This window comes from Mustela lutreola, chromosome 1 (assembly GCF_030435805.1).
Source record: "Mustela lutreola isolate mMusLut2 chromosome 1, mMusLut2.pri, whole genome shotgun sequence".
Classification (NCBI taxonomy): Eukaryota; Metazoa; Chordata; class Mammalia; order Carnivora; family Mustelidae; genus Mustela; species Mustela lutreola.
The window spans coordinates 9,823,718-9,847,236 of NC_081290.1; the positions used below are offsets into that span (position 1 = coordinate 9,823,718).

The following is a 23,519-nucleotide window of genomic DNA, read 5'->3' on the forward strand; positions in this document are numbered from 1 at the left end:
ACATTAGACTGTGTGTGTTTGGGGGTCTAGCTCATTGGCACATGCACAACTGCTATTTAATCATTTATACTATTCATTAAATGTAGGCCCTGAAAAGTTTAGAATTGTGTTTATTTAATTGACTTCTGGACCTTCAGCGGCTCCAACAGTGCCTCGCCTCCTCTATGTCCTCAGGCAATGTTTGTTGAATGAATGACTGAACGACCAAGTATATAACAAAATGAATAAGTGAGTAAATCCAAAGAAATGTGTTTCCTTTCCTAGGTTTCCAGTACACTAAATACGGATGCCGTAGAAAAAGTGATAATAAGATGGTTCACCGCAGCTTCTGTGAGGTCAACAAGAAGCCAAAACCTATTAGAAGAATGTGCAATATTCAAGAATGTACACATCCACTGTAAGCGGTCGTTTTAACTATCATATCCTGAGCACAACGTGACAGGGATTTAAATGTCTTTAGTTCTTTTCAGTTTTAATTTCATTTTTAGTCAAAGCTAATAAATGTATCTGGTTAAATAGTGTAAGGCATTTCACAGGAATTATTTGAAGCTGCAGTTTCTCCGCCCTTTACCGTATTCCTGCTCCTCAAATACAACCATGCACCAGCTATAAGGCTGCTTTGGATATCTACTAACTCCTTGTTTCCAGTAATCTACGTAAAATGTGTTTGCATCTCCTTGATTTTTGGGGGGTGAGGGGGTTTGGATATTATGTATATTGATTTTCCAAGGTGGAAAGTGAAAGGTTTAGCATTTTTTTTTAATAATCCTTCCCCAGATACACACAGCCCAGACTTCTCTCATCCCCAGTATTTCCAGTATTGTTATAACCTAATTTTACTGATATTAATCTTCAGAGTTTATATTATCTTAACAACTTCCATCTGTCTTAATAGGTGATTCACTTAGCTGGTCTTTCCTTGTGAACATTTTATCTTCTAGAATTAATTAAGGTTTTGATTTTTATTCTTTGTTTTCTCCTACTTTTCACTCATTCATCCCCATACTGTCTTCTGTGAGTATTGGTCTCCTGTAAATACTAAACACTCAAATATCCTTACAACTTCTGAGAGATAGATATATCTCAGACAATTCTGTGTGTTTCAGCTCTGTCCCAGACTTCTGTTCGTCCTGGAATGTCTTTTTACCTTTTCCAAGATACTCCTACGGCCCCTCTTTTGCATCGGCTCTCCTGTTTCCTGCATCTTTTGTCTTTTCTTTTCATGTATTCATTTGTTCTGGTAGATCATGTCTTCCAGTAGCTTCATGAAAAATGTAGATACAAAGTGAAAATTTGTGGCTAAAAAAATTCTCATATGCCTAAGAAATGTAGCTTAGAGGTTAAAGTGTAAGGGTATATAGGAAGTCTTTCTTCTCTCACTCTTCATGATTGGGACACACCCATAAAGTTCCAAACCATAATGTGTTTTCCTTCAGGATTTGAAACCATTGTTCCATTGTTTTTTAGATTCGCGTGTTGCTGTTGAAAAGTCATCTGACATTCTGTTTCTCAATGCTTTCTGTTTTCGTCACTCAAAGTTTGTAGGATCTTCTTTTTGTTCCCAGTGTCCTGAAATGTCACAGCAATGGCACTGCCTTGATGCTCTACTTTTCTCATCCATCATGCTATGTACTCAAAGATTTTTTAAAACACAAACCAGTATCTTTCATCTCTGGGACATTTTCCTGTGTTTCTTCTTTGAAATATTTCCCCTATTTTTTCAGTATTTTTTTTCTAAGATATTTGTAGTTAGGATTCTTAAGGATATCTAAATTTCTTTTCTTTTCTCATCTATTGTTTATTGCTCTAGTTCCTAAATTTTTCTTTTTTAGTACTGTGTTAGTATCCAAGAGCACTTTAATATCCAAGCACTCTGTTTTGTTCCTCACATGTTCCTTGTTAAGGCATTTGATGTTCATTTCACTGGTGTTAATATATTCTTTTATACATTTTATATTAAAGATTATTTTCTTTTTCATGCATTATTACTTTTGAGTTCTTTTCCTCTGTTTCTTTTTTCCCCCCTCCATGATTTGTGTTAGAGGCTTTTCTGTCTCCACTGAAGAATACAGTGTTAGAAGGCTTCTTAGAAGCTTGAAAGCTTGCTTTATAGTCAAAACTTGCTTGCTGGTGGCTTCACTGTTGGACAAGCTGGCTGGGCTATTTCGTTGGAAGACCCTCAATGTATATTTAGGTCTTTTTTAATGAAATGATCAGATTTCAAAGAGTAGAATCAATCACCTGCCTAGAGAGCATAAGCCTATTTAACAGCTTTTCTGGAAGTTGTATATACGTGTGTATGACTAGGGTCATCTTCATTATTCCGTACATGAACTCTTACCTTACCCCCTGCTTTCACTCTGGTCTCTTTCTCTGTTGTCTCTTGACTATGTCTGTTGTCCACAAGCGAAAAGTCTGGTTCATCTTCTACAGAGGATAAATGTTAGACCCTCTGCTCCATTAGAGGAGGGGCAGTCAGCCAGTGGAGGTAAGGAGCAGGAGGTGGAACTATTTCCACACAGACTTTTCCTCAGTCCCCTCTTTTCAGCCCTACCTTCACCCGGTTTCCCAGTGCACACTTTTACCTGTGGCCCCAATCCGGCACATTCCTGGAGCTCTGCTGCCAAGTTAGTCTGCTTACCAGCTTCTATAGCTGATTTAAAATTCATCCCTCTTAGGTCTGCTGAGCTGGTAGCCACATGTCCCACTGCTTTTTAGGTTCCAGAATTATCTTTGGGGGCCTTCTATCCAATTTTTTTTTTTTAACCTTGTGGATTTATGCCATTTATTCCCCTTTGTTGTCATTCTAGGAATTTTAGGAGGGAATAAAGTTAACCAAGAGTATCTGTGACTATGAAATGTATACTTCTCATTTAATATCTATCTTCAAATGAGAGTTACTTTTGAGGGCTCTCCCATTGCTTAGTTGCCACAATACCTTCTACTGCCACTCTGACGAGCAAAAGTCAGCCTAAACTGGAGATACCAAAGACTACCAAGGTTTTAACATTGTTAGGTCTTGGTGCCCCATATATATGAAAAGAAAAAAAAAAAAAAAATACAGAGGGAAAGTAACTCTAGAAAGGATAAAGAGTATGCCTGAGTTACATTCTGACAGATTGCAGAACCAGACGAAATCACTGGGGACAGCCTTTTGGGATCACATGTAGCCACTTGTCACGGAGACCTCTCCCTAATAACACAGCCACAGCTGACGTGGAAAGCGCTGGGGCCATTGACATCAACACAGAATTGGGAAATGGTCCATGAGAAATCTTTTTGAAAATATTTTTTTAGAAATCTTTCTGTCAGGTGCATTCAAGCCCCAGATGCACACTACCTTTTACATTTTTGTTGGGCCTCATAACGGCTGATACGAAGAACTGAATTTTCCAGGTAGGACAGATAACTCAGGCAGCCTTTTCAGGGGCCAACTGTAGAAATGGAACGGTCCTCTCAGTTAGAATCTTAAAACCTGAGGAAACTCAGGATTTCATGGAAAGGCAGCGGCCCCCAAAGCAGTTTGTGTCACAAGTACCTGATGCGTGGCTTCTCTTAGTTTCCTTTCACGTGTTTAACACCGTGAGGCAGGGTGGCTGAGGGCCAGTCCTGCCCGAACCTAACCTGGCAAACCTAAGATGAGTTTCAGGAACCCTCTGTCAGTGGATCATCCTTTCAATAAAGAAGTTTCCAGGTTGGGGGTGGGGGGGTGGTGGGCGGGCAGAAAAATACCCACGCATTAAACATAGACGTGTCGGGCTTGTTGCTATTAGAAAATGCTCGGACTTTGGACGTGGCGGATGCATCCCTCTTCTGGCGGATGCATCCCTCTTCTGAAACTGCTTCCTGAGCGGAGTCTGTTCCTCCTCCCCAGCTCCCCCCCGCCCCCCGCTGCCCCTCACTCAGGGAGCAGGGAAGGCCTGGGGTGCAGAGCCGGAGGGTGCTAGCCGTGGCAGCGGCAGCGTCTAACCGTGTCCCCTCTCCCCGCGCTGCAGCTGGGTGGCCGAGGAGTGGGAGCACTGCACCAAGACCTGCGGGAGCTCCGGCTACCAGCTCCGCACCGTGCGCTGCCTGCAGCCGCTCCCCGACGGCACCAACCGCTCGGTGCCCAGCAAGTACTGCCCCGCCGAGCGGCCAGACAACCGGCGGCCGTGTAACCGCGTGCCCTGCCCCTCCCACTGGAAAACAGGGCCCTGGAACGAGGTGGGTGTGCGACTCCCAAGTGCGCGCGTGTGTTTGTGTGCGTGTGTATGGGTGTGCCCGGAAGCGTGTGCGGAAGGCGTGCACTGCGTATTTGAGTTGGGCACATGTATCCGGGAGGCGTTGTGTGAGTTGAGACGCGGCCACACAGTCGGGACCACAGACTTTGTGATCCCTGAGCTCCTGGAGGTGCCAGGAAACAGGATTTTAAAACAGGCTTGCATTTAGGATGACTCGGTAGGGGCCACCACGTGTGAATGCTCTGTGACATCTAAAGGGGACTGGTTTTCTATTTCATCTCTTGGTTGACGTCACACCATTCCCACGGGATGAATTCCAAGCACCTGACTGACCGCGGGGCCCTGCCCCGTTTGGCACCCGGGTGACGGGTGATGCCTCTCCTCCCTCTCTTCCTCCTCCTGTTTCTCCCAGTGTAATTGACCTCAAGTTCTATCAGTTCAGGTGTCCCAGGAAATGATCCAACATTCGTATATATTACAAATACTCCCCACACCAAGCCCCCGCAATCTCTTCTCACCCCGGTGCTCTGTGTTCCAACTCTGCCCCGGTTTGAGAAACTCCTGCTGTTCCAGAAAGACCGAGCTCACGGGAGTCTCCACCTCTCAGCTGATGGCCCTTCCTCCTCCTCCTGACTCACCACCTCCGCAGCCGCTAGGGCTCCTCTCCAGTGGCCAAAATACCACCTTCCAGGGCTGCCTTGCCCCCCCCCCCCCCCCACCTCAGTCCTTCCCCGACCTTCCAGAGTGGCCCACAGCCAGCAGGCCACTCACGGTGGACACTGTAACTCTGGTCTTGGAGCCCGTGCCGGCCACTGGCCCACACACTTCTCGAAGACTCTGCGCTGCTTCTGTCCAGTCCTTGTTCATTTGCTCACTCAGTGTCCTGTGGCCTGAACTAATGCCACACTTCGGGATTCCTGAAGATTCAAAAGGAGGGATCATGAGAGCACGGGAGAAAAGCTTAGAGGAGGAAAGGGCCTCAGCAAGCAGACACAGAATGAAGGCGGACGTGGAGAGCAGGCCCGGAAGCAAGGAACAGGAGAGCGAGGGTCACCTGCACGGGCCCCGGAAGCCAACTCACGTCTCCTTCTCAGAGACCTGGAACATAGGTCCCTCCTCTCTTCCTCCTGCCTGGACCAATAGCTTAGATGATCCCGGACTTAATCTGAAAGTGGTTAACCCCTTCCTTAACGGACTTAGTTCATGAGAATAAAATCACAGTAGCTCCAAAGAGGTTGACTGAACCAAGTTAGCCTTCCAGTAAGTTCTACCATCAGTAATGAAGGAGAAGGAATGGGAAGGCCAGTAACGGGATCTCTCCCTGGAAAGAGACCCCACCACCGTTCTGAGGGACTTGGCAGGTATTAACATGACAGTGATGGCTTCTTTCCTGTCACGTGCTCCCCGCCTGCCCCACACGGCAGTTCTACCGACATTGTCCCCTTTACATTCGTTTAGTCCTGACAACAGTCCTGCGGCAAGTGCTGCCAGCCCTGCTCTCGGAGAAGCAGCCCCATGCCCAGGTGGGTCCCTCATGCCGTCAGGCTATGAACGTGATTATTTGTCTCCAAAAACAAAATAGAGAAGGAACTCCAGAGCTGTGCAGGCGCATATGTGTGTGTGTGTGTGTGTGTGTGAGCGTGTGCACATGTGTGTCCACAGGGAGGAAGGTGGTGTTGGTGCAACGAACCTCTCTAACTGTAGCCTTGGTTTCTCTAGTGCTCCGTGACCTGCGGGGAAGGGACAGAGGTGAGGCAGGTCCTGTGCAGGGCCGGAGACCACTGCGCAGGGGAGAAGCCGGAGGCGGTCAGGGCCTGTCAGCTGCCCCCCTGTAACGGTACGTAGGACCCCGATCGGTCTCCCTGCTCTGGCCATGGTTTCTACACCTCAAAAGGCAGCATTTCAGGACCAGCTCTGGAAAGTGTTTGCTTGTCCGAAAGCAACCTGAGGAGCTCACCCCTGGGACACGCGCCTCATCGTCCTCTCCCAGATCCGCGTTCGAGGCTGTGCCCCACGGCCGCGACGCCTCCGAACCACCCCCCCCCTCCCCCGGGCCGCCCTGGGTCCTGTCCCGCGCGGACGCAGGGCTGAGGGCGCGTCGTGCCTGCGAGGCTGCCGTCGATTTGTTTTTCCAGCAGAAGCTACTCAGGTTCGCTCTGTGTCTTTATAAGTTCACATCACTGTAAAAGGCGTAATATCGCAGAAGGTTTTGAAATATTTTGCTGCAGTTATCCAGCTCACACGAGGGGGATCGATGCCACGCGCGAAGCCATTTCCGGTCTCCCTGCGTCCCCCTCGGAGCCCTTCGGCGGGGGATTCCAGATCGGACTCCTTGCACGCGTGCACGGATTCCAGAACGGACTCCTTGCACGCGTGCACGTGCACGCTCGCCTCGCCTCCCCCCTTGCCGCAGCGCAGGCGCGGGGCGCGTCTGAGACCGTGGAAGAGGTCCGGGATGGGGCCACCCCTGTCCCTGTCTCTCTTCCTCGTCTCCTGTGCTCTCCCGGTCTACATCCATCTGCCCCGCCTCACTCCGTATTTGCACTTGCTGCGCCGGTCTCCCTCCCGCCCCTGCGCTGCAGCGGCCTGGCTTCCTGGCTTGTCCCAGGCTGCCCCTGGCTCGCTTTCTCTGCGTCTCTCCCTGCGGTTCCACCTGCTCTTCTCCCTCCCTCCCTCCCTCCCTCCCTCCCCCTCCCCATTCCCCATCCTCACCCCCGTCTCTTCCTGCACTTTCTGCACTTTTCTTCTCTTCTCTCTCCTTGTCTCTTCCTTTCTCCTTTTTCCTTATTTCCCTGCTTCTCTCCCAGACGTCTGACCTCCCCAGCCTCTGTCTACCTCCTGCCTGTCCGTCTTCCCTCCGTCTGTGTCTCTCCTTTACCCGCCCCCCCCCCCCCCTGCTCCTCCGCAGGGTCCTCCTGCCCTTCCTCCCCGTCATTGTCCCTCTGCCTTTCTCTCCCTCTCTGAGTCGGGATCCGTCCCCTCATCGGCCTCACTCCTGTCCCTCTCCTCTTGGTCCCTGGTCTTCCTCACCTTCTTTCTTTCTCTCTACGCCCATGTCTGCGCTCGGCCCGTGTCCGGCTCTCTTTCTTCCTGTCCCGCTGCGCCGGCTGCTGCGGGCTGTTCACTCCCTCTCTCCACCGTCCCTGTCCTCGTCGCTGTCTCTGCCCACCTGACAGCTCCTTCCCCTGCTGCTGTTTCCTCACACTCCCTACTGCTGCCACCACAGACTTCCTCTCTTTTTTTCTTTTTTTTTTTTCTGAGCAGAGAGCCCGATGCGGGACTCGATCCCAGGACCCTGAGATCATGACCCGAGCCGAAGGCAGAGGCTTGACCCCCTGAGCCACACAGACTTCCTCTTAAATGCCATTTTCCTGGGTCTGTGCCTAATGACAGCTGGATGCTGCTGGGACAGTAGTGGGACTCGGAACTTATGAAGTTGACTTTTCATTGGCCTGAGGTGCTATTTTATCAAATGTCTTACATTTTTAAAAATTTTTTATTAACATATAATATATTATTTGCCCCAGGGGTACAGGTCTGTGAATCGCCAGGTTTACACACTTCACAGCACTCCCCATAGCACATACCCTCCCCAGTGTCCATAACCCCACCCCCTTCTCCCAAACCCCCTCCCCCAGCAACCCTCAGTTTGTTTTGTGAGATTAAGAGTCACTTATGGCTTGTCTCCCTCCTAATCCCATCTTGTCTCATTTTTTCCTTCCCTACCCTCCACAACCCCCTGCCCTGCCTCTCAAAAATGTCTTTTTTCTTTTTTACTGAAATTTCAAGTCTTAAAGCTTATAAACCATTTCATTACAAATTTTCCTTTGAAATGTGTGGTAGCAAGATCAAGTATGGCCATGAGAGGGAGACAGAGGACTTAGATATTTAATCATTTTTCTCCGGAAAATACATTTGAAAGTTTAAAACACAAGACAAAGCCAACAGAACAAACTTTACCCAGTGAGAAGCTGTAAGTTTACCGTTGTGATAATATTTTACTCATTTGTACTACCGTCAAGAGGCTAAAAATTTTGTGAGTAGACTTGACTGTTCTTAATAGTTGGTAAAGCATGTGCTTCTGCAAATATGCCCAACTGTCAGCAAGAATTGCTTGATTCTCTTCCTTTAGCTAAAAGAAATTCTTTTTAATTGCAAAACAGAGGCACAGATGAGATGGCATAATTACATTAGGGATTCCACCATCTACTGCATTGCTCTGAAATCCAGGCCCAACAGCCAATTCCGTGAGGTCTAAAAGCCATAGGTTTCGATCACACTTTTTAATTAGTAATAATTCCCATCAGTCTCAGGGGCGCCTGTGTGGCTCAGTGGGTTAAAGCCTCTGCCTTCGGCTCAGGTCATGATCCCAGGGTCCTGGGATTGAGCCCCACATTGGGCTCTCTGTTCAGTGGGGAACCTGCTTCCTCCTCTCTCTGCCTGCCTCTCTGCCTACTTCTGATCTCTGTCTGTCAAATAAATAAATAAAATCTTTTTAAAAAAATAAATAATTCCCATCGGTCTCAAACTGCAATTAAAATCACCTGACTTTTTGAGACCGCATGAAATACCCTTTTCCTGAACCTCTTACAATGATGTGGGCATAGAACAAGAAGGCCCAAAAGCTTCCTTAATTTTAGTGATTGATTTTGTCATGTGAACCCTTTCCCCAAGCCCCATTTTGATTGTACTAGTTCCTTGTTGCTGTTAAGCTCTTCCCATCTATCCTGAGACAAATTGCCATGAAGTGAATGTATCCCTATGGTCTTATCTGTTGTTTTTTTTTTCTCGGAATATCTCATCATTTTCCTCCTCAATACAGAAGCATATTCTGTCCGGCCCTAACTAGACCCGTGTTGTGAACTAGTTCTTGCAGTGCCAAGGTGCTCACACAGAGGGGGGGACTCCTACAGGAGCCCCTTCTCTAACACGGAGAGACGAGGTCATGCTTTGAGCTGGGCCACAGAAAGGGGGTTAGGGGTCAGAGGGAAAAGAGAGTACAGGGTCAAATAAAGTCCTCTCATCACAGGGTTTATTAAACATACAGGAAGAAGAAACTAATATCCTTATTTTAAGATACAGGCATAGAAAAAGTCATTCAGAAATAATAAGGGTATTTGAGGAGAAACTCATTAATGTGCCATGCAGACATTCACAACATAATTAGATGATTACCTTAGCTAATACGCAATATTCAGATGTGTCATTCTATGTAGTAGATCTGTAAATGTCAGACAAACACAGGTCATTCCAAAATTGAAGGGGACATGCTGTTACTCTAATGGATAGTTTTATCATTGGTTTTAGAATTGGTAATCGGTAACAGATACAGGTGGTAATTTTAGCTCTCTCTTGGTCTTGCCAACTGTCCATTTTTTTCAAACTTTAGAAAGATTCTTTAATTTCCTTGGCAATTTATATACAGGTTCCTTACCTAGCCGTGAAGTATGACCCATTAATACTTTGTAATTTTAAATGATTCTAGTGTGTAAGTGCCACAGTTTCCAATTCTTTGTGCTTACGGATCCGGCATAGGATTAGTATCTCTTTGCGGTACTGTGTTCGTGGACTCTGCATGAGATGTGCCCTAAATTGGCTGAAAACAAATATAAATTCATGTGTCCATGAGCTCAACATTTGGAGTTTTTGAAATCTAATTCTTATAACCTGTACTTTAAAAAATTTAAAGATGATAAAAAGAGTGTGCTCACACGTGTTTCAGCTGTTTTATGAGTCCTTTAGTACTTTTGAAAGTGTTATCAATTCAGTCAAATTGAATTTAAAAACTATGAATGATTCAAAAGAAAGTTGGCAGACTTGACCCAAATTTATGCTTTCAAATAATAAATAGTCTGAGAATATTCTGTAGTGAAAATGAAACTGTTAAATTGACTGTGGATGTTACCTTGGTTTTCTTTTGGTAATATGTTTTTAAGATTTAATTTGTTCCCAACGGTCCTTAGAATTTATTTTGCTTTTTATTTATTTATTATTATTATTTTTTTAAAGATTTATTTATTTATTTTGGAGAGAGAGAGAGAGAGAGAGAGAGAGAGGAAGGGAGAGGGACAGAGGGAGAGAGAGAGAATCTCAAGCCGACTTCCCGCTGAGCATGGAGCCTCATGCTGGGCTTGATCTCAACATCCTGAGATCATGACCTGAGCCAAAATCAAGAGTCAGATGCTTAACCAGCTGAGCCACCCAGGTGCCCCAGGATTTATTTTGATTTTAACTTAATGTAGACACTAATCTATTAGAAAGCCGGAAATACTATAAAGTTTAAAAAAAAAAAGAAAAAAAAGAGAGAGATGTTTCTTTATATCCTAAAAAATATTTGTGCAAAATGAATCCTATTGTCTCATTCTAAAATCATATGTAGGTTCCTACGAGGAAGAGAAAAGTACCTTCAGTGTGCAGACTTGATGGAGATATTAAAATGGTGTTCAATTCCAGGGCTTGGCAGAGAAAAAGACTGTATATTTCAGTGAATTTATCTAAATGTTCATATTTGTTTATTGAGATGTAGTTGACATACAACATATTAGTGTCAGGTGTACCATATAATGATTTGATATTTTTACATGTTGCAACATGATCACAACCTGAAGTCTAGTTAATGTCTATCACTATGTATAATTATGAAATTATTTTTTCTTGCCATCAGAACTCTTAAGATCTATTCTCTTAGAAGTGTTTAAATATGCAATTCAGCATTATAAACTGATGAACTGTGGTCACCCCATGTACATTATAGGCCCATGACACTTATCACTGGAAATTTCCGCCTTTTGACCGCCTTCACCCATTTCACCCCCTCCCTAACGCCTGCCACTGCAACCACCAATCTGTTTGCTGTATCAAGGAGCTTTTGTCCCTAGATTCCACGTACAAGGGAGATCGTGTGCTACTTGTCCATCTCGGTCTGACTTACTTCATTTAACGTAAAATGGTCAACGTCCATCTATGTTGTACATGGCAAGATTTCATTCTTCTTTACATCTGAATAATATTCCGTTATATAGATATACCACAGTTTCTTTCTCCATTCATCCATTCATTGGCGAGCAGTTAAGTTTTTTCCGTATCTTGGCTATTACAAATGAGGCTGCGGTCAACATGGGGGTGTGTGTGTATCTTTCCAAAAGAGTGTTTTCATTTTCTTCCGATACCTGCTTTTGGGACTTACCAAGTCATATAAAAATATGCTTATATTTTTAATTTTTGCAGGAGTATCCATGCTGTTGTCCACCGTGGCTGTGCCACTCTCACCACTGACATTCACATTTTTTTTAAAGATTTTTATTCACCTATTTGACAGAGATCACAAGTAGGCAGAGAGAGAGAGAGAGAGAGAGAGGAGGAAGCAGGCTCCCTGGTGCGCAGAGAGCCCGATGGGGAACTGGATCCCAGGACCCGGGATCATGACCTGAGCCAAGGCAGTGGCTTTAACCCACTGAGCCCCCCAGGCGCCCCTGACATTCACATTTTTAATGCAAAGTCTCATTTGGACAACTCCAATTCACATCGGATTCTACTTAAAATTTTGTATTCCGAAACAATTTCCGTTTCTCCCTTTCATTCTGCTTAGATGTATGTTTCATCCTGTCTTCTTTTATCCTCGGCAGATGAGCCGTGTTTGGGAGACAAGTCCATCTTCTGTCAGATGGAGGTGCTGGCGCGGTACTGCTCCATACCCGGCTATAACAAGCTGTGTTGTGAGTCGTGTAGCAAGCGCGGCACCACCCTGCCACCACCGTACCTTCCAGAAGCTGCTGAAACTCACGGGGATGCTGTCTTTAACCCTAGCGACCTCCCTGGATCTCTCCTGATGCCTACGTCCTTGGTCCCTCACTGTTCGGAGCCCCCTGCGGAGAGGAAGCGATCTCTGAGCAGGCTGCCTGCGGCGGGGGGTCCCAGGCCACACAGTAAACCCGATGGTGCTCACTTGCCCCAGAGGAGAGCTCCGCTAGCGGGGGGTAAGACTCTGAGACTGGTGTCCCCGGCCACCAGGAGCGACCCGCTCAGCTCCCCCGCAGAAGCGGCCGCGGCCCGCCTCCCCGTGGTCAGCGAGTCCCTGGATGCTGCTTCTCAGGCCAGAACCTCAAGGAAAGATGACAGAATCATTGACAAGACAGGTCCGGTCAGATCGGCTGCTTTGGAAAGATGAGAAAGCGAACCTCGAAGGCCAGAAAGCAGAGGAGAACCCGGACAGGCTCCCTCTCCCTGCGGTGCATACAGCTGGTTTCGAGTCCAGTCCCCGTGTTGAAAGTAAATCTCCGTAACTGTCAGCTCGTCTTGTCTGTGAGCGGAAGAGCGAAAAGTGCTGGTTCACTTTCTAGTTGCTTTCATCCACCTCTTGTTCTGCATGGACTCATTTGCCAGAAGTCATCGGAAGAAAGCACCAAAGATTATTAATAGAAGGAAAGTAAGTTGCTAAGTGTGTCGGTCCCTCTCTAATGCAGCAGAGGGCCTGGAAACAATTATGTATATCGGCGGATTTTTTTTTTTTTAAGAAGTTACACTAAAAATAAAGAGGTGCCAACAGTTTACACTTTAACGAAATATTTTGGAAATGGAGCAAAAAATTCTTAGACTTGTATTCCTATTTATCTATATTAGAAGTATTGTATGAGCGAATTTGCAGCTGTTGTGTAAATATTGTATATTGCAGAAATCAGTATTATTTTAAGAGATGTGTTCTCAAATGATTGTTTACTATATTACATTTCTGGATGTTCTAGGTGCCTGTTGTTGAGTATTGCCTTATTTGATGTGCTATGGGTCGATTTTCGAAGCCGAATATTATGAACAAGAAGTTAGAATTGTAGCTACTGACAGTACAAAGGGTTTTTGTTGTGTGGTTTTGTCCGATCAACAGTGTGATACCTAAGTTACAGAAAAAGAAAAACCATACAATGCTGTGGACATACAGATCCCAGCTTCCCTCTTACCTCCCACTTTTTAAATAACAAAGATTAGGAAAGATCTGTTAGGCTACTAGTGGTCACAGGACCAGAGACTAGTGAGTCAGCCTAAGCAAGCCAAAATTAAAACCCTCTTATCAGGATCTCAGTAGATACCACTGAAGTGTCCTGTGTTCTTGGGCTGATTTTTTCTTTTCCCTTTGTTGACATATGCAAACGGTTATACTCAACGTACTGTAAGAATGACAAAAGAAGAATGTTTCGAGATAATTTGCTTGTGTGTTGGTAGCTGAGAAAAGCATCATCGAACTAGAATTGACACCTGAGTGTAATAGGGCTTTGGGGCTTTGGAGGAAGATTCAAAAAAGTATTTGTCTGTGGTCGCAATATTTATTTTCTGCATGGTCCGTATTCAAATGTTCACAACCACGATGCATCTGACTGCAATCATGTGCTGGTAATTTCTGTCAGTGGTCACCTTACTCACAGTGAAGCCAGAAATGCTCTCTCCAGGGACTAGATGTAAAGTACTTGTATATAGAATTCAGAACTGAAGATATTTATTAAAAGTCGATTTTTTTTTCTTGATAGTATTTTTATGTACTAAATATTTACGCTAATATCAATGGCATATTTTGGTAAACTAGAGAGACATCATTAGAGATGCATGTTTTGTGCCTGGAGGAGAAACTTAACCAAACAATGGCAACCAAATCAAAGAGCTAATTTGAAACAAAATTCGACCTCATGCAACCTTTTTGCATTTTTAAAGTAGCTGATACAAAGTTAATGACTTCTTCCCTTTGGATGGAACCTTAAATAGTATAGATCCAGATAGCTGTTTAATGAAAAAGGGAATTAGAAACATTTCTTTAAGTATATGAAAGAGGTAAATACTTAAAAGAAAAAAAGAAAAAGTGTTGTGAGCGCAATGTTCTTCAGGTCAGTTCCTGAACTGTATTATGTCAGCCTCTCCGAGCACATCTGTGCAAGGATGTTTGCCTTTTAGCCACAGTAAACTCAGCTTCACCTACTGACTCTCTACCACTAAAGAATCTGCTACTTCGTGCAAGGCTTTTAAAGTTTAAAGGAATAAGCTGAATTCCAGACAGAAAAACAACCTCTGAGCCTCAAGTAGAAGTCATTTTTGTTTTTCCCCTGAAAGCTTCCCCAGAATGAAATTCTCTCTAGTTTGCTTGCATATGTACGCATCTGGTCCACAGGAGAATGCAGAGAAAGACGGTCGCACACATACACCTCCCATGAAGATGTACATATTTCTTCTACTTCTCATTTTAGAGCTTCCTTTTCTGCGAAGCTAAAAACTCCCTTTTTATCCGAGTGTACACTACTGATGCTGTTTGTTGTATTGGGAGCACGTAGCAATAAAATGTTAACAAAATACAGACCTGGCTCTATCTAGATTCTATCACGAGGTTCGTTACTGAGTAATGGAAACTTACGTTCCTCCTACCAAGTTCAAATAGTGTCAAATTCATCGGCTCCTTGGACTTTCTCTGAAGAGGCTCAAATAAAGTGACAGTGTCTCCTAGCCTCACACCAAGGTGTATCGTAACATTTTTCTATCATAAAAGAGAGACACTAGGAGCGGTGGCTCTGTGCTTAAATCCATCCCGCAGAGCTATGAAGATGCAGAGAGCAAAGGGCAGTAATGCTGGGACGTCCAAGGAGGGGAAGGGGGACTTCTGTCTTCTGAATGTGCCGCCCCAGAGTGGTTTTTAAAGAGAAGCTGTCCAGCAGCTTTAGAATGCTTATTCCCTGAGGACTTCGGGGACTACGTGACATCTGACCCGGGAGTGGAGGCTAAAGCAGGGCATCAAGGCTCAGGCGGGCGTGGGGGAGGTGTGGGGGGGGTGGGGGGGGCTTTGCTTATGTCACGGGGAGGCACTAGATTGCCATGGTCACTTTAAAGGGCAAAGGCAGGTTTGAACTGCACCTGTACCTCTATACCTGAATGACCCCAGGTAACCAGACTTAAGGTCAGTTTCCTCATCTTTTAAAATGGGAGGCAGGACTGTCGAACTTCAGTGCATAATTGCTGTCAGAAAGGAGAAAGTAAAGTTGTTAGCCTGGGGCTGACACCTAGGAGCTCTCAATAAATACTAAGTATCATCATTGCCCTTATATTGTCCCCATCCTGCTCCTCATCTTCATCATGTGACCAAACCATAGCTTTCCTCTAGGTTTGTGATTCAAACCACAGCTGGTTTGAATCATGGTCACGGAGTCCTGTTAATGGTGGTAAAGAACATAGTTTGAGGAATCTAAAAACCACTTTAGGTTCTAAATAGGAGGGACAAACTCATTAAAAATTATCTCTAGTCAATGGTTTTGAAAAATTTTAGCTATGTCCACCTTCCCTTCATAAACAATAAGTCGTCAAACTAAAGAAAGACTGCTAATTCTCTATTTCTGTGCAGTAGTGAAATAGAAGCCAGTAGCGAAATAATGCTCCAGATTATTAGCAAATAAAATGTTTTCCATATATTTGCAATATACTTTGCAAAAATATCAAGTTATTCCTTTAAACATAGCTTATCATGAATAAGCTGCTTAAATATATGATATTTTAAAAAATCACTTGAAGAATGATGAAGAGTGGACAACCAAAAAGTATTTGTTACAATTGTTACAAAAGTACTGAAGATAATGGTAGTAAAAAGTAAAAGGTTAAAGCTACTTAAAATGCAATAAAATATAAAAACCACCCAAGGGTGGGTAGGCTTTGTCAATACATCAATTAGTATTAGAAAACATTCCTTTTGGGCTCTGATATGTGAGAAACTTAATTTGAGCTAGAGACATTATTAATTAAGATTAATAAAAATTAATTAAAATACTGCCTACCAAGCAAAGGCATAATCTAAAATGAATTTGCTATCAAAAACACAAATTCTAAAATAAACCAAAGTGCTATCAATTTCCCCAAAAATCATCAGAAAGTTCACCTCGGTATTTGAATTGCTTCCTAAATTCCCCCATCCTGGTAAGTGGCAGGAGCCTAAAAAGTTGCCCATCTACTTCCCGGCAGCACTAGGCTTCCTTGTAGGAGTGCCGACGACACTGACTCTGCCTTTGGTCCTCGGTCTTGGCCGCCCCTCGCACGCAGGTGGCACCACTTTAGATAACTACCCTGTGACCTCACCCCTGTGCGCCTTGCTCCATAAAAGCTGGAGGTTAAGGTCCGGATAGGGGCGAAGGATAGGAGTGCTGTCTGATTGCCCGGTGGTCTGACCGCTGCCGGATTGTCCCTGTCTGTAAGTTACCCTGGATAAAACTCTGAATGCCATGGGGGATGGGGGGGGGCTTCCTTCTCTTTCTGGTATTGTAGTGCCTTCTCAGTCTGGAGGATTCACTACTGACCCTTCTCCACCTTCTAACAATTGGTTACTCCGCTGGGTACCGAGAAAGAAACAAGCATGAGGGACAGGGCTGAGCAGTGGAAAGCCCTTTGCTTCTGGGGGAGCTCCCAAGCTGGCCAGTCACTGCCATATGGAGACACGTGGCCAGGTCTTTTGAGCAGTTTGGACAATTACTTGTGCATGGGGATGCCCTAAAAATACCTGTGGGATTGCTGGCTATGCCCCGTCGGAAACTGGTAGGGAAGCAGAAGGATCGAGAAGAGGTGGCAGCTCAGGTGTCCTGACTGTGGGGTCCTGGGAAGATGATATCGAAGACCGTATCTTACTGTCTGCTGGGGCACATATGGGACCTGGGTGTCTGTTCTTGCTCTGTGCTCTGGTAGCCCATCACTACTGTAGTCTCTTGGTCGCTGACTTCAGGACAGCCTAAAAAATCCATCAAAAGGGAAATAAACAGGTTGAAACACAGGAAAAACCAAAGGATATTGTTCATAGTAAAATGGTAGAAAGGGGGCCCACCCCTTTCTTGCCACAGTTGTGGCAAGAGCTAGCATTACCTGGAACCCTGTGAGAGAATCTAGACAAACAACCCAATCTGGTCTTGGTAAACCTAAAGAAGACATTGCCTAAGGGGGAGCAGTTTATGCCCTTGAAGGAAGTCTCCAAAAGCCAGGGGTGTTTCAGAGTGCCCCTCCAACAAGGAGGAATTTCAGGGGTCGATATGCCCTAACCCTAGAGACTGGGGTTAGGCCAATGTCACCCTTCAGTGCATGCCATGGGGAGATAGCCAGAGGCCCCATGGTGACTTAACCATTTATTGGTCTAGCTCTAAATAACAGACCATACAGCTCTAATAAACAGTGTTGCTGAATGCACACCTCTCTTTGGGAGCTCCTGCAAAGTTCCAGGGAGACCTAAAGGCTATTTATGGTCATGGGGACAGATTAGCAAGGCCGAACTAATTCCTACCTACAGATCTGCAGGCTCCCTCCCTGCTGTTCTGTTATATATTTCCCCCATTTCTGAGTATAATTTGGGCACCGATGTTTTACAGGATCTGGCTCTAACTGCAGTGACCGGCCAGTTCAGCTTGGGTATCTCAGTAGTGAAACCCATCCTCGTGCGTCGTGCAAAAATGGGAACCCAGGCCTCTGCTGGTTTCCCAGAGAATAACACAAGTACAGGGCCTGGGAGTGTGAATGCCAGATGGGGGCTGTGAATTAGATGTAAGTTCATATCCACAAGGGTTTAGATGGGGTTTGTGGCGATGACAAAATGGGAAATCAATTATTATTTCTTTTTTAACGTTTTTACTTCAATTCCAGTTTTGTCCTACAGTGGTTTCCTACTTTCAGGTGGCAGTTCAGTGATTCTGCATTTCCGTGCATCAGCTGGCGCTCTTCACAAGTGCCCTCCTTAATCCCCATCACCTACCTCCCCCGTCTCACCCCCCACCCCTTGCCTCGAGGTTCCAAAAGACTCTGTTCTCCTTATAACATGACACCGCTGGAAACCCTGGTTACATTACCAAGGCTTTGAGTGGAATGTTGGGTTTGAGAGAGACTTGCCTAGGCTCAGATAGGACCCGGCAGCTTTAAGGAACTAAGGTTGACTTTATGGAGCCTACGATGGCCCTGGGGAAAAACTGGCTTGATTTTTTGCTTCCGTGATTCCCAGGAACCTTACTAGGCGAATAAGGAAGGTCACTTTCTGGCAGGTTTGGGAATCTCCAGCTATTCTGAGGGAACTCAAGAAGAGCGGGAGTAACCCATACCTAGAAGTACTGCAGGTGAGTCTGATTTGGCTTTGCTCTTAACCTTGACAGATGATTAAACGCTCCTTGTGAAGTTCCTATGAGAAGTCCCAGTGTCCTGAGCATGCTATGAAGGCGGCACACACATGAGTTCTGTCTTTCCACATGGTCAGCTTTATTCAATCATAAGGCAAGGCTTGCATAATTGTAGAGCCGGTTCAGGATTCCAAACTCAGTGACCTTTTCTTGCACATCACACAAAGCAAAGCGTTAGTCTCACAACAAACTAGAACAAGGGGTAGGAAGTCACCGAACCGAACGTGAAGTCAGTCTGTGAGCACGCAGCTGGGACAAGGACCTGGTCTGCTCAAAGCCCGCTGTTGGCACCTGCTGCTTATTACCTGCCAAGGGGTGAGGGATCTGTGTTCCACTCAGAGATCAGTGGGCAGAGATCAGTGGACAGAGACTCGGGCAGCAGTTGGTGGGGCTTGTGTTGGTTTCGGACATACCTGGTCTTAACTCAACAGCCCTGGCTGGTTGTGTCACTGCTTGACGTGTGTGACTCCATCGTGCTCTCTCTACGTTCCACCCTGGGATTCCTCATGACTAACCTGTAAGGGTCATGCAGGAATCACATAGGTCTTAAACCAGGTCAACAGAGTTATTCTGCTAATGTGGGCAAAGACAAAGATAAGGCATTTAATCATGTATTCAATTAAAAAAAAAACCAAAAATCAAATTTCAAGTACTATGAAATGTCATCAGACCTCATAAGATGAAAATCGACACCAAATCAAAGCTAGTTAAAAGAAACTGAATCAAATAAAGGTTAATCAATGTAGAGAAAAGCAAAATTAAGGACTAAATTTTAAAATTCCAACTCGTTACATCTAATAAGAATTAAGCCAAAAAGAGAGAAGAAAAACTAAATCTAAATTTAAGGTAAGTTAATAGATCAACAAAGCAATCAAATAAATGAAATGAAAATCACATTGCCTAATATAGGTAGATCAAGATCCAAAAATATACATGGAATCTTCAACATGGGCTGCAGTACATCCAGAAAAGAATGGCAAAGGTATAGTTAATCATAGTCTTTGTGAGTGTTCCCTTCTTAAGCCTGAAAATGGCTAACATCCTAATACTGTGTTTAATAAGTTATTAACAAAAATAATAGCTAAAAGCAATAGAAGGATTTCCTTAATGAATTTCCAGACATGAATAGAGGTTAGCTCTATCCCATTTCTAAAGTGTTTCAAAGTGTTACAGTTGGATCATGAGCCTATCACCAATTTGAAAGGTTTTGTCAACCATTCTAGGAAGGAACATCTATTGTTTGAGTTTTGTATATTTGTGTTCAGTGCTGTTAGATTGGGGTTGTTGAGTGCCATGGCCACACGAGTGACCTGTGTGTGTGCTCAGAATAGGTTAGCTTGTGGGTCAAGGTTTTATGAGCTGGTTTGAGCCCTTCTAAGTTTTCACATGAAACTTTATCAATTCTGTCTGTTTTTACCCACGGTGTTTCTGTTACTTCGGTGTGATAGGATTCTGGAAAACTTTGTATGGATATTCTGAAAAAAAGTTAGCCATTTGGGTAATGTTGTTAAATCTCCTATTAATAGCATGTGATGTTTTAGTACCCTCAGTGTCTAGGGTGATGAAAGTATCATTCATCCTAGTATGACTAAAGAATGTTAAATCTAAGGAGTTACTAGCAGAAATTATCCAGTTAAAGTATCTCATGTCTAAGAACAAATTTTCAGTAGACGTTTTTGTGACTGGATAAAGATTAGTATATATTTTTAATCCATGGCAGGTATAACACATGGGATTAGACCATTGAAATTGTATCCCTTTGAGTAGTAAAATCCATCAATCCACAGGAGTGCATGTGTTAGAAATGCTGTGTTACTCCTCTTTGTTGTGGTAAAACATGTGTGTCATCTGCTAATCAGCGTGGAATCCCCTTATTAGTCTTGACAGTGAATGTTCACATTGTCCCGTTGTCACAGCCTCATGGTCTGGAGGCATCTAACTGTGAGAGACCCTGTCCAGTCAGAAGACATTTTTCCTATTACAGTACTGTTTCTGATATCATTCGATTCCAGTAGGTTATTGATTCTGTAGCAATGATTTTTCAATTGTTCTCTCCTATAGAAAATTCTAAGATTAAGTAACTTGTTGGAGGGCGTAGACCCTATGCTCCATGTTACCGTTAATTTCCAGTTGGTGAGTATGGTAATCACACACAGTTGAGACAATGGAATGTAGTTCTCTGAATGCTGAGGAGATTTTGGAACATAAATTTCCTACTGCATTAAGTAGAGGGTTAACAGGTTTTTAAATGCAAATAGCTCCTGCTTAATAGTCCGGATTCCTGAATTCCAGAGATAACTAAGTTAGAGAGGATGCCTGGTCCTACCAGAATTGTAGAGGCTTTCCAAGTCTAATTGTTTTGATGGATGGTAGGTTGGGCAGTTCATGGGGGGTCGTTCCTGGCTCTATTGCATAAATCTTACATTCAGGTTGTATATAGAACAAATTGAATCTTTCATTTGGAAGGTTATTTCAATTCTCTGTGGCTTAGGTTTGTGTACAGTTCTCATAAGGTTAAATAATAGAAGCTCAAACATATCTGGCTGGAGGAGTTTTGGTGTTGGGTTGGTAATGCCATAGGTCCATTATGGCTTCCAATGGAACATTCTCATACAGTGTGCAGTATTTCAACATCCCCTCTCAATAATACATGGGTCTGGACTTTAGGCAATACACCATTTGCCAAAGGGGACTCCTTTAGCTGTGTAAACTGGTACAGAAGAACAAGTTCTGGCTATAGAGAACATGCTGTGCCAACCATGTATATTCTACCCCTCAAGCATCAGATGGTTGGATCAATGAAAAAAAAATTGTTGCATATCTGAATCAATCCTAAGCCTGCATTAAAATCCATTTTCAACATTTCCCACCATGCTGGTGATCTTCTTTGTATAATTGAGGTTTTATTAACAAAAGTTAGTAAAAATGTATTGAATCTAATTGGTCATACTGATTTGATCACTTCCTTTGTTGTTCTATAGGTTGACTTCAGATCTGGATACTGAGGTACCATTATACTGCCAGTCATATTAAATAATTTACAAAAAGATGTTTCAGAGGTGGGAATAGCACTGGAGCATTTGAGTTGTGTCCTATGCCCTATAGGACAAAAGAATCTACAGTGATTGGACTCCTGTTGGCAAGCTATTCAAACTATCTAGAGTGCGATCACAGGTAAAGATCCTGTTTCCTTATTTACCTCTCCTGTGCCAGAACTCCAGTGCCAGAACTCATCCTAAATAGAAAACATTTAGGATTGAATGGGTGTCATAGGCTCTTCTGGGAACCATTTTAACTATGGAGTGCTCATATTTCTGACAACTAGTCCTATTAACTGGTAGTTTAAAAGTCATGATGTAAGCCTGCAGTAGAAGACTCCGTAACAGGTAGTCCTTAAAGCCATAACCATGATCTCTAGAAACATTCCACCGGGTAATATTGCATCCAGTTTTTGATAGGCCTGATCATGTCCAAGTGTTCTCATGAGACGCGACCTCAATTCCATGAGAGCATGGTAGGATGATGATCTATTGCTGTGACAAGATCTCCAATGATGGAGCTGTGGTAGGGCAGCCACTTGGAAACTTCGAGTCCCCATTCTGTTGTATCCTAAATCCTGTATTATTGAAGTGTAAATCTTCAATCCCATTTTCTGGCGAGAGAAGACAGAAGCTGTCTACTTTGTTCAAGAGCTTTGATTCCCTCCTGTTACGATTTGCAGAAGGTGTCCATGCTGAATTTGAGCTTATCTGTCCTGCCCTAGAGCAATTTACTAGTCCATCCAGGTAATGCCCCACCCGGCGAACCATTGTTCTAACATCTCAGTTGGTTCACCTGGATAGTTTAGGTGCTGGTTCCCTGAATATTCTGTGTAAAAATATCCCTTTGTACTGCTGTAAGTTTCAGTTGAAAGCCTGCAAGAATTGTTTTAAAAGTATTGTCCCTTTGTAGATGTGTGGTAAAATAACCCTTAAGGCTTCTCAGGCATTAAATATCCCATGATGGCATAGTTGTTCCATACAACGCTTCTGTGGGTTTCATGTCAGTCAGGTCTAGCTTGATGTGGGAAGTGGTGATCTGGCTGCACTGCCAAGGTTGGTCCTTTTAAAAATTTCCAATCCAATTTGCAGGTGCAAATGTTCTATTTCTTCTTTTTAAAAATTCTTCAAGTGTTAAATAGGTGGGTGAAGCCTTAGCATACCATGTGCCAGGTATATTATCCCATTGCGTATCTTTGTCCCCTATAAAAATTGCCAGAAAATGGAAAGCTTGGAAAATCTGTTCAATAAGCATCATAGTATATAAATTTTCATTTCTGGATATGTTGTACGCCCTTGGGTCTCCTGTTGGCACTGGAACCTTGTCTAGGGATGTGTTAAAGTATGAAAAGTGATATAATGAAGGTTTATTAGTAGTAGTAATTTCAAGTTATGTGCATTTGTCATATTCATCGGTATTTACGTTCCTATTTCTACTATATGCTCTCTTTTTCCATGTCCAGTTGGTACCAAAATTCATACCATGTGTTGACAAAAGATTTGTATGAATGTATGATAAGGTTCGTGCTTGTGATGTCTGGATACCCTGCAATGAGTGTATGGCTCTGTGTTCAGTACATATGTGTGTGGTGAGATGACGCAGGGTGGTGTTCATGTTTTTAAATGTAATAGATGTGCTGGAGTCTATGTGTTCACTTAGTTTTCTTATTTATAATGTGAGTGACCCTTGGTTTGCGACCTTATTAAAATCTTCATTGAATGAACATAATTCTGGTCTTTCACACTCTATCATTTTGTCTGTAGTCCTGTAGAGTGTGTGTGTGTGTGTGCGTGTGTGTGTGTGTGTGTGTTTCACATATGGCTTGGTAAAGGTGTGCAGTGAATAGCTCATTGGCAAAATGATGTATGTATAAAAGCCTCTTAAAGCTGCCTTTTTAAAAGTACCATTATGTGCATATGTAACTAGCCTTGAGAAGAGAGAGCGGTTGTTGTACAAGCAGCGCTGGTATGGTTGGGGCATGATTTGAAAAATGGAGTTTCGGTGTAGGCTGGTTCTGGTCTAAAGTCTTACTTTAGGACTTTAGGACTAAAGTCTTACTGCTGTCTCCTCAGTTTATCAGGATATAGGCCATATTTATGGCTGT

At 43.9% G+C, this 23,519-nt stretch overlaps 1 protein-coding gene across 1 annotated transcript in view; it reads left to right on the plus strand.

Annotated features, from left to right (window-relative positions):
• Positions 1-14,103, plus strand: part of ADAMTS3 (ADAM metallopeptidase with thrombospondin type 1 motif 3) — a 248,180-nt gene extending 234,077 nt beyond the window's left edge. The window contains exons 19-22 of the mRNA XM_059159482.1: positions 265-397; positions 3,996-4,203; positions 5,940-6,057; positions 11,846-14,103. Of these exons, the coding sequence (XP_059015465.1) occupies positions 265-397; positions 3,996-4,203; positions 5,940-6,057; positions 11,846-12,387 (1,001 nt within the window). The 3' untranslated portion in view covers positions 12,388-14,103. The remainder of the gene's footprint in view (positions 1-264; positions 398-3,995; positions 4,204-5,939; positions 6,058-11,845) is intronic.
• The last annotated feature ends 9,416 nt before the right edge of the window (positions 14,104-23,519 follow it).